The 12,255-nt window shown below is 45.0% G+C and overlaps 1 protein-coding gene across 1 annotated transcript in view; it reads left to right on the forward strand.

Annotated features, from left to right (window-relative positions):
- LOC111863107 (myosin-I heavy chain) overlaps positions 1-12,255 on the forward strand; it is a 118,400-nt gene that overhangs the window by 61,620 nt on the left and 44,525 nt on the right. Inside the window, exons 2-3 of the mRNA XM_023849139.2 lie at positions 7,217-7,504; positions 9,488-9,777. Of these exons, the coding sequence (XP_023704907.1) occupies positions 7,217-7,504; positions 9,488-9,777 (578 nt within the window). The remainder of the gene's footprint in view (positions 1-7,216; positions 7,505-9,487; positions 9,778-12,255) is intronic.

The raw sequence follows: 12,255 nt of genomic DNA on the forward strand, positions 1-12,255 counted from the left end.
AATATATATAGAACCGTTTTTCGTCCTTTAGGAGTTGAGGTATCAATGTATAAAACTCCCGCAGTACCTCTCTTGACAAGTTTATATCATGAATCCAAGCGATTCGTCTCTTTCGCCTAAAATACGAACACGCATACCAACCACTTATACGTACTTAATTAGAGACTCGTTATGGAATTGTAAATATTTGTACATATATATGACATACTGAATATGTGGAGGAAAAGAACTACGCAGATTTAGTGTTCAGTAAAATACTTGCCGGGATTCACCTTCGTCTTCATCAAGAGCGACAGCTAAAAGCAAAACTTCTTCCTCCAAAGACGGATCCATGACTATTTACCGCTGCGATACCGCGCGATACCGAGGCGATATACCGACTGCGATAATATCGCGTTCCTCGGAGTACCGCGCCAATGTGCGGACCTCCATTTACCGCAATGTAATTAGATATCGTGCCGTACCGTACCGAGCTGAGTATCGCGTCTGTGGGTCCAAACATGTAGCGTCAATAAAAACATATGTTTATATGATAGTGTATACTTTCTTTTAAATACAGAATATTGTTGTGTAGACTGCATACCTTTCTTTGTATGCATTTTATATACCTTGTCACTGCCTTGGATAGCGACGCCATCACATGGCCCGCTCCGAATACGGTGACAACGGTCTTGAAATTCTTTACCTTCAAGGTGCAGTGCAATCAGTTGGGTGAACTTCACTTGAGATCATCACTTTTCGCGGCAGATATCCCCCGATACATATAAGTGGCATTCTGTATAAGAGACGCTAATCGTAGGGGGTCTACCTTCCATATACAGCCGAGCTGTAACAGAGTCAACACTCTGTTATAAAAGCGCTGATGGTAGCTATAGTCTGCCTTCGATATGCTTCTTCTCACAAGGGCCCTGCCAAGCACGAATCAATCAATAGTCCCTGTAATAAGGCACTAATCATAGGTACAGCCTATCTACTTGCTCTTACAGGGATTCTGCGAAGCAATAACATAATTATCTATCTATCCATCCGTCTATTTATCTATCTATCTATGGCTCTACAGTCCTTTGTTTGACCTTGGCCGCTTTTTCAGTTTCTTAATCCTGTACATAGTAGGTAGGAGTCCTTCGACGGGGGATCAGCCAGTAGCAAGGCCACTACCTACAAACAGAACAACACAAACACAGAATAGACGCACAAAGACATCCATGCCTTGAGTGGGATTGGAACCAACGATCCCAGTGTTCGAGCGGGCGAAGACCGTTCATGCCTTAGACCGCGGGGCCACTGGGATCGCAACTATCACTCTAATAGAGCATAGGTGGCAGACATGCAGTACACCATCTATACACGAGCTGACCAAGGCATCATCCATGAACACATACATATCTGCACGTCGTAAGCTTCTTAAACGCATAAACACTACCCTTGATAGGGCCTCCTTTATCTTCCTTTCTCCTTCACCCTGCTTTTATTTGTTTTATCCTTCTTCTAATTTCGGGCTTTCTCTCTCCTCAGTCTTTGCGAAATGAATCAGCCCCTGTTTGTGTTTTGTCTTTTGTCCTATTCAGTTTGACTTCGACAACGGCCCTTTAAAGGACCATTGTTCTTTACTCTCTTCTCTGTACTTCTCTCTACCTCCTATTAGTTCACCCAGAAACCAGTTTATATCTACTTACTTTTCCTTTGCTCTTCTTCATTCACTGCCCCCCCATTTTGCCATCTGAATCGGCCCTGTTAGTGTTTTCCCCCCATTCGTCCTTCCAATTGAATGGCCCAGTGCTCGTTACCCTGTTCTCCTTACTCCAATGCTTTCCCAAGCCCTCGGTCCTGATTCTCGCTCTTATTCGTATCCTTCTTCCCTGGAAATGGAGACAGCAGTCTCCTCCGAAACGCTGGAAACTACGAGGCAGAGTCGGTAAATGGGTCGCAAATGAAAGTAAAACAGCTGTAATGGACTTAATAGCTTTTCTATGTGCATCACTAAGTAGCAGCACAGTCCAGCTTCATGACAGCCTACGTAGCAGACGCGCATGCGCATGTTCAGAGGCTGGTTTCAGTAGTCAAAATGGCGATCGTGCTTGAGGAGTATCCTACTGAAGAGCAGCGTCCTGTTGTCTTTTTTATAAATAATATTTCCTCTTTGCGGTGGGAAGTGAATGTCGCGCAATGCAATTTACAACTGGGTCGAGAAACGTGGCAAAATTTTGCTGATGACGAAGAGTTTGAAGTGATTGAGGTAACAGTCAAAAGACTTCTATGCTGCAGGTTTCGAAGCACTGGCAAAGCGATGGGACAAGTGTATCAGTGTTGGTGGAGGATATATTGAGAAATAATTTCTCTTCAGGTTCGAATATCACATGTTTTAAGTTTTATATCCATTTGTGACTTATTTACTGACTCTCCCTCGTATCTACTAAACTACACGGCGTCACATCTCAGAACACAGTAATCCTTCCTTTATAAATCGCTTGTAACCTCTTCGTCCACATCTTCTGAATAGTGGTTAGTTTTTTTTGGTCAGCCTTGTTTTCGCATTTAATCTGTATGTTCATCCTGCCATAAAAATTTTATTTCATATGCGGCACAGTATGGAATTCTTTTTATCCTTACTGTCCAACTTTTTCCCTTCTTTGTTCGTTTATGAATTCCATATGCTTCGTGCTAAGTGACCACTCACCTCTATAGAGAGCAGAGGTTAAGAACGCGTGGAATTTGCCTTCACCTCCCCCATTCGTTACAACAAGGACCAGGTGCCAGGATAAGATTACCTTCACGAATTCCTTGTCAGCACCATGTTTCTGTCTCCCAGTTGGTGTCCGGTAAGTACTCCCCGGTCAGCAAACAGTTGCTGTCCCTTCAAGGGCAGAATTACGTCGTAGTCAGGACCTTCAATGAGTAGACCAGTCGGTCTATTCCGAAGCCAGGATTTAAACTAGCCCTCTCAGCCCCCCCCCCCATTAAGCAGGCCGTAGAGAATTTTAGCAAAATACAGCAACCTTAATAAGGAGCCCCTTTCTTTGCCTTTTCTTCTTTTTTTTCTCCACCTAGTCATTAATAAAGCCGGTCACAGTGGCCGTGCAGTATGAATCATGAATAGTCTTCACTCGCTCGGACGCTGCGATCGTGGGTTCGAATCCAACTCAAGGCATTGATGTCTTTTCGTTTATTCTGTTTGTGTTAATCTGTCTGTAGGTAGCGGTCTTGCTACGGGCTGATCCCCCATCCAAGGGATCCTACGGACATTGTGTAGGTTAAGAAACCGAAAAAAACGGCCAAGATCCTACAAAGTGCTGTAGAGCCATAGATAGATAGACATAAGTAACTGGCATATACGGTGTCCTTACTCTAAGTGCATATTATTAACTTAAGCGCAATTATATGCGTTAAATTTCAATAGCCTTTCCATGAGCCGATCTCCCATCCAGAGTTTGTCGGGAACAATCCATAGCGCAGGATTTGCGGTTCCCACAGAGATGGCTATGACAGTTCTATCTTATGGAATATAAAGCCGCGTAGCCCGCTGAGAGTCAACGGACGTTTCGGAGGAACATGTTGCTTCCATATTCAGGGCCGAAAAATAAGCCATGCAGGAAACCAGCATGAAACGATTAGCAAGTGTTGGTTTCTTAATCTTGGCTTATTCTTCGACTCTAAGTTTAGAGGCAAACATTTCCTCCGAAACGTCGGTTGATTTTCAACTGACTACACGGCGCTGCATCCCAGAAGATAGGACTCTTCAAACCATAGCACCATTACCAATGGACACAGAACAAGAAAGAAACGACGGACGGCCCAGTTCATTGACAGCTGAATGTGTTTAGAGGCGCGACAACGTCGTCTTCTGTTTGCGTCTGTCTTAACACCGAAACTCATATAAATGGATTTAACAAAATGCAAAAGACACAGTGTAACACGAATGATCAAGACCTAAAACAAGATTCCAAAATAGCCTAAATGACGCCGTAACTTCACATTTAGAATAAAACAACAAATAGTGTTGACAATGAACGTTTAATAAATGCGTAAACATAAAAACACCATGGCTTTTAGTCCGCAAGCGAACTATACCGACCGAGCGACCGCTGCTTATCGGCGAAGTTAGTGCCAAATTTTGCGGATAGAGGGTGTTGTGTGGTCATCGCAACGGATTCCCAGGGCCGTTAATTTCGGTTTTCTAGACCTGAGCCGCTACTTTTCCATTCATGCAGCTCCTCAATTATCCTCACGAGGCTTAGTGGACCCCGTTCCAGACCCACTACTTCCCATAATCGAACCCGGGACCTCTGGATCTGTAACCAGGAACTCTGACCACTAGACCACAGAGGCAGCCATCCATATATCCCTACATACATGCACGTTGTAAACTTACCAGTTTTTTTTAATTGGCTTAGTGGGGGGTGGAGTCCATCTGGGTCCACTCGGCACGGCGGTCACTGATTGGTCTATTGTAGCCTGCCCCGGGTGATTATGACGATGGAGAATTTGGTGGAATGAAGATTGGCAGGGGAAACCGAAGTACTCGGAGAAAACCCACACCAGCGCCACTTTGTCCACCACAAATCCCATTTGACAAGACCCGGGATCGAACGCGGGCCGCCACGGTGGGAAGCCAGCGACTAACCGCTTGAGCTATGGCGCGGCCAAACTTAGCAGTTACTGACCAGATAAAAAGGAGCCGGAATAGCTCAGTCGTGTATAGCGATCAGGCTACAAGATGGATGATCGAAGGAACGGAGTTAGATTCCTGGCAGAGGCAACAGATTTCTCTGTTCTCCATAGCATCCAGGCTGGCTCTGCGGCCCACCCAGCCTCCTACACAATGGGTAACGGGGGCGTTTTCCTCGAGGGTAAGACGGCAGTGGCGTGAAGCTGACCACTCACCTTCATCTAATGCTCAGGTTTATGAATGGTTGATCTGTATCTCCACTTCACCATGGAGTGCTGCTTAATCAATTGAGTACAGGGATAAGTTTACTTTACCTGACCAGGTGGAGCAGTAATATTATAATGGCTGTTAAAACATGCTCAAACTGTACTCACAGCAGAAATGTCATCCTGGAAAATGTGTTGTTGGGGGCCCGAATATGGATAACACGGCGCTCGTCCTAAAGAGAGAAATCTATTAAAACACGGCGTACCCGTTAACGTTATGTCACCCTGAGGGAGGCAGGTACGTTTTCACGGCGTAACAGATTTCGGTGCACCAGACAAGTGTGACCACTGCGGAGACATTTCAGAATAACTTCTTCCCTCCAGACGGCTCGAGTTCAATAATGTCCGTTCTAATATTTTACAGGCTTATAACATAGTTAATATACTTTATTCTACCATGCATATTTTCCGGAAATTCCTATTTTTAAACCGTGATCATATCTTATTAATTTACTTACAATATATTTGTTAATAAACTCGTTTATCAGTTATGTACGTCTACATATAAACATTCAAGTAGCAACTCATATAATTATTACATTAAAAAAATTACACCAACATACATGGGGATTAAAATAACTCATAATTTTACCTACTGTTTTGGATGACATAAAATTTGGTAATGTACTGTATTACAGAGGGGGCACGAGGTAGCGTAGTTGGTGGAGGCACTATTCTACAAGCCGGAAGGTCGCGGGTTCGAGTCCAGATAAGGTGGTTCTTTTCAAATTACCTAATCCTTCAAGCCGCACTAAGGCTTTGGTGTCGACTCAGCCTATAACAGAAATGAGTACCAGGAATCTTTCTGGGGTGTAAAGGGCGGCCGGCGCATAAGGGTGCCAACCTCACCGCCATCTGCGAGCAGATTATCTAGAAAATGTGGGAGCCTCGAACCTCTGACAACCCTATAGGCCTCCACGACCTGTTACAGGGACAGATTTACCTTACTGTATTACAGGAAAACAGATTTAGGGTGTTGGTGAACATGATGTGGAGACCGTTCTATCATACGCGAGACGAAATAACAGATCGGATAAAATTGCATAATGAGGTCCTCCGAAACGTTGGTTGACTCTACCTGACTATACGGAGTTCCGTCCCACACAGTACTGTGCAGTCTGCAATACAGTGTTCCATAAAAGCAGACAATTTCTTGGCCAGCTCAGCAACTACCAACTTTTGAAGAAAGGCCTCTCACCATGAAGTCAGTTCAATTACTGCATTCATTCAGTTCACGGGTATTGTAGTCCCACTGTCTTGGTGAAGCAGACATTGAGAGTTCTGTCTGAGGACTATCAGGATGCGTTTCATGCACTCTAACGAGGAGACATCTGCGTCAAAGTGATGGACAGTCATCTGTTTACTTATGATCCAGCACGTAGCAAGACAACCATCTGTCATGCCATTGTCACATATCAACAATAATGGTAATAAGACGCACGTGCACTGGGTGTTTGAAGTTCCATCAAACAGATGGCAGCTATTACGGACAGTTAAACGTTACTGTCGTGCATTCGGCCATTATAAACGTATGGTGCCGTATCAAATCCTGACGGGGCACGTGGTAGCGCAGTTTGTTGAGGCACTATGCTACAAGCCGGAAGGTCGCGGGTTCGAGTCCCGATGTATTTTTTTTTCAATTGACTTAATACTTCCAGCTGCACCATGGCCCTGGGGTCGACTCAGCCTCTAACATAAATGAGTACCAGGACTCTTCCTGGGGTAAAGGACGGCCGGAGCGTAAGACTGACTGACAGCCTCACCGCCATCTGTGAGCCTCGACCTCCGACAACCTTATGGGCCTCCACGGCCTGTTACAGGGATAAATTTACCTTTTCACTTTTTATTTTATTTAGATAGAAGATCGGAAACAAAGATTCTGAATTCAATGTTTGGAAGCATTCTCCAATTTGAATATGCCCCCAATTTATTCATGAGTGCAATTTGATTTGTTCGTGTTGTTTCCAACTTCGTGAATTTCGTCACATTTCCTTTAAGATTTATTAGGTATCTTTATGTTACGGTTTTGTCCTTCTTTCTGTGACGACACACAACTTTTATCCGAATCGAGTTCTTTCCGAACCTATTTATTAGCGTTTAATAGAACTTCTGTTCCCCAGGACATTGTTTTCGTCAAATAAATTAACATCATCAGAATCGTCGACTCACACTTAACCCCAGATACCACTGACGGCTGAGGCAATTTTTCGGCATCCTCTTCCTAAACAACGTAACTATCTGATTTTTAATTTAGATACTAATATCCGACATGTTTTGTTATCAGATGCGTCGTCGTCGAATGAAGCTGTGCATCTTCAACAGCGCCTGCGCAGTCTGAGTACGGAGCTCGTAACCCTACGGAATCGCCTTCACGTGAACCAACCAGCAGCCACCGTTCCCCCACCCCCGCACGCAGCCACCAATAATAACAGCAACAATAACAACAATAGCAATCACCATAACAACAATATTCACAGTGCCGCGACCTGTACTGTGACAACCAATCAGCAGCCGGTAATCCCTCCTCGTCACAGCAATCTCCCCACTATACCTCAGCATATCAACACCGTGGGTAAGTACAACACTATGATCAACATACGACACAGAAATGTCCCTATGCGGAGTAACTTTATAGTTTATTGCACTGTAACAGCCGGAGTCGGGTTAGCGTAGTCGGTATAGCGGCTGACTACGGTTTGAAAGGCTGAGGGGTCGGAGTTCGAGTTCCGGTCGGGTAAAAAAGTTTCTCTTTTCCACGTCGTACAGACCGGCTCTGGGGCCCACTCAACTTCCTATCCAATGGGTACAGGGGGTAAAGCGGTCAAGGCGTGAAGCTGACCACTCATCAATTAGTGCCGAGGTCAAGAAAATATGGATCTATGCATCCATTCCCCCAAACGCCTTCGTGGCGTAATGCTTAATTAGTTAAGCACAGGGACAACTTTACCTTATAACAGTTAGCTGATACGCCGATGTGTAATTAAGACACTAGATTAAACCACACAGGAAGGCAGTTTAATTGGCGTCACGTATTGGTGATAACTTGTATATCGCAAGGTAAGAGGTAAAACTGTTCCTTTATGTCACCGCCACTACACGAAGGCGTATGAGTGTAGTGGTGTAAAGTTTCACTTATGCTAAACCTGGGCAATGGATGTGGTGACTGGTGATCTTAAGGAAATAGTGTACTGGTATTGGTTAGAGAGGAAACCGAACAGTCCCCTCTTTAAGCAGTTGCGAAGAGAGAAAATATTTGTTTTCTAAAATCAAACCGCGGTCGTAGCCTATATATGGAAGGGACTGTACTTGTTCATCCCCTTCCCGTAAGATGATTCTGCCATAAAATGCCGAATTCCTGCAAGCTAGAACATTTGACAACTTTCGCCAGGATAAAATGTAAATATTGGGCGAAAGCGTGTTCTTTAAATGAGCACATTTTTCGTAGGGGACACGCGGTAGCGTAGTGATTGAGGCGCTAGGCTACAAGCCGTAAAGTCGCGGGTTCAAATCCCGATGAGGTCATTGGATTTTTTTTTCAGTTGACCTAATCCTTCCAGCCGCACTCAGCCTATAACAGAAATGAGTACCTGGAATTAAATAATAATTTTCCTGGGGAGTAAAGCGCGGCCGGCGCGTAAGGCTGACAACCTTACCGCCATCTTTGAGCCGATTGTCTAGATAATGTGGGACCCTCAACGTCTCACAACCCTATGGGCCCTTCACGGCCTGGTACAGGGATAGCTTTACTTTTACTTTTACATTTTTCGTAGAAATGCAGGGGAACGTTACGCAAACCTTGTAAAATGTAGACCTTCCTTGAGGTAAATTTTCCTTCGCATTTATCTCATTGACTGAATAAAAAGGTTGACGGCATTTCTGATGCTGTCCTGATGTCCATTTTCAGGTACAATAAATAGGTACCCCGTCTAGAAGACAGAAATTAACGGCCGTGGGGATTTGTTGCGCTGACCACGCGGCACCCTCTATCCGCTAAAGTTGGCACTAACTTCGCCGACAAACGGCGGTCACTCGGTCGGTATAGTTCGCTTGCGGACTAAAACTACGGAGTAGTAGTAAATAAATAGGTACCTACTTTGGGGCCTCATTCGGTACAACTACTCTATATCACAAGGCTTTGCATAAAGGTCCCTACAGAACGCATATACGTGGAGATGGAGTCACACAGAACCTCCGAAACTTCGCATTTCTTGAAGAAAGTAGTCTTCTTGGATGTGGCGCCGTGTGACAGGCGGCCAGTTGTTTAACTGGCGGTCTGTCACTTCTCACACCCTCGAACCCACCCCCTTGTCTGAAATTTTTCTTCTGCGCATTCAAGGTTACTCTTGGCCTTGTTCGAAGTTACGTGACACTTGCTTTAACACCACATCTACACGGTGCCACATCCCAGAAGACTGCTTTCTTCATAGTCACCGCCATGAAAACCTCAAATCTTACATTTCGCATTTCTTGTTCATATAGACAGTGGATGTTTAAGACGGATTCTACCGTTGTGATGTTAGACCATTATGACAAAAATTGTCCCGTTTTGTGACAGAACCTTTCATCGCTACAACTGGCAAGTGCCACCAGCAGCGGACTACCTCGGACAAGAAGACCACCACGTCACTAGCTCAGCAGCATCACCACACACATCCTCAGCAGCCGCCACTGCCCACACTGGTGCCGCCACCGGAAGATCTGCAGCCAACTCAGCAGCAAGGGACAGTGGCAATGCGGCCCGTGGGCTGCGCAGAGCTGGAGGACCTGATACACCTCGCAGGTCCCCTCACTGAGGATGCCGTTCTCAAGTGCCTGCAGGCCAGGTTCTGCGCTTCGCAGTTCTTTGTGAGTACCAGCCTCTTTATCGTTTCTTTCTTAGAACTGTTTCCATCTCCACCGCCTATTTTCCTTCCCTTTTTTTCTGTACTCTGTTCCCGCCATCTTCATATTTCGTTCATTTTCTTTTCCTTCTTTTTGGTCTTGTTCCCCTCGTCCTACTTATTATAATCCTTCGTCGTTCTTCTCCATTTTCCTCTTCTTGTTTGTTCTGTCCTCTTCATGTACTCCACCTAATTCATATTAATCTCTTTTACTTCTTCCTTCCTTTTATCCTGGCGTCCCCACCAATATTCCACATGCATGAATGCTACATTCCCTGCCCATCTCATCCTCCTTTTCGTTTTCTTGTCGTAAGCCAAGTTATCTGGATCGGAAGATTTATAGCGCAGACTGTAATCTTCACGACCGAGGAACGTGCAGAACAATGATTGCCGCTGTGAGACAGGACCAGTGGTCGTTGAATGAAGGTTGTGTAACCCCCCACTGCGCAAACTCACCGGCGTCTGTCTCGCCACGGGAAAGGAGCTGGAATTATATCGCGCCGTAGGCGGCAGAACTATCATGCACACGGTGTTTCCAACGTAAATTAAAATTAATGCACTATACAGTTCTTACTAAAAGTTTAAACTTGTAAAAACACATATAAACTCTTGTACACGTTACTAATTCACTTTAATAGTCATACGAAATTATGCAGAATTCAACTTCTGAACCGCAACAATGTTATGTATTAATGTTTCGTTTTAATAATGCCCATACTGGATTACTCGCGAGCACTGTGTTCTAATATGTGATTCTATGTAAAAGTAAAAAGTAAAGCTATCCCTGTAACAGGCCATGGAGGCCCATGTGGTTGTGAGACGTCGAGACTCCCACATTTTCTCTAGACAATCGGCTCACAGACGACGCCCGCCGCCCTTCACCCACAGGAAGATTCCTGGTATTCATTTCTGTTAGAGGCTGAGTCGACCCCAGGGCCAAAGTGCTACTGGCAGAATTAGGTCAATTGAAAAACACAATAATCTTGTCTGGAATCGAACTCGCCATCTTCCTGCTTGTAGCACAGTGCCTTAATCCAACTGCTCTAACCCGTGTCCCACAATTTATATACACAAAATATAAAAGATATAAAATATACTTCTTATAAGGAATCAAAACGAATGTTATGTTAAACTTTACATAGACGGTGGTGCTTGCAGTTTAGTAGATTATGCTGCGTCGTGCTATGCTTTATGTTGCCGTCTCGTATTCGCAGTTCAGCTGTCGAAGAGGTGGAGTTCCTTGGTCTCTGACATTAAGAGAGGAACACAGACTGAGGATGTTTGAGAACAGGGTGTTGAGGAGAATATTTGGACCAAAGAGAGATGAAGTGACGGAAGGTTGGAGAAAACTCCATAATGAGGAGCTTGATAACTAGTACTCTTCTCCAAGTATAATTAGAATGATCAAGTCAAGGAAGATGAGGTGGGAAGGGCATGTAGAACGAATGGGGGAGACGAGGAATGCATATAGGATATTGGTGGGAAAGCCAGAAGGAAAGGGACCACTGGGAAGACCAAGGCGAAGGTGGGTGGACAATATTAAAATGGGTCTTAGAGAGATAGGATGGGATGGTATGGATTGGATTGGTCTGGTCCAGGATAAGGAACAGTGAAGGGTTCTTTTTAACACGGTAATGAACCTTCGGATTCCATAAAATTCTGGGAAATTCTTGAGTAGTTGCAGAATTGGCGGCTCCTCAAGAAGGACTCGGCTCCATGAGTGAGTAAAAGGCGGAGTTCGGCCGCGCCATAGCTCAAGCGGTTAGTCGCTGGTTTCCCACCGCGGCGGCCCGGGTTCGATCTCGGGTCTGGTCAAATGGGATTTGTGGTGGACAAAGTGGCGCTGGGGGAGGTTTTTTCCGAGTACTTCTGTTTCCCCTGCCAATCTTCATTCCACCAACTGCTCCACAATCACCCTCACCTATCATCCGGGGCTGGTACAATAGGCCAGAAGTGGCAGCAGTGCAAGGGACTTAATCCCACCTCGCTAGCAATAAAAAAAATAAGATGCGGAGTTCTCCTGATTCGATGTGGTTTTAGTAGGTGAACCGCTGACGACGGGCGGACATAGCAAAGCTAATAAACATCGTTGTACAACATTTAGTTGTGCTCGATAAACAATGACTTATAAAGATACAGTAAAAACTCTATTGCATATTGTCTGTTGAAAGTGTCCGTGTACAGCGGTTAAACCTGAGCATTAAAACTCCAACACAAAGCCTAATCACAGCGGCTGAGACTAAATTCATGACGCGAACTGCAAAACAAAAACGCAAACACAAAGGGATCTGCACCGAAGAAAGAGTAACAGTAATTTGAACTACAAGTATAAATGGGTTTAACACGTTGACGGAAAACGCGGGAGGGAGTTCCGAAATTAATGATGAACTACAGACCACCGGGGGGGGGGGGGGGGGCAGGGACGGAGGGGGGGGGGGACCTA

Source organism: Cryptotermes secundus, unplaced genomic scaffold, assembly GCF_002891405.2.
Source record: "Cryptotermes secundus unplaced genomic scaffold, Csec_1.0 scaffold2043, whole genome shotgun sequence".
NCBI lineage: Eukaryota > Metazoa > Arthropoda > Insecta > Blattodea > Kalotermitidae > Cryptotermes > Cryptotermes secundus.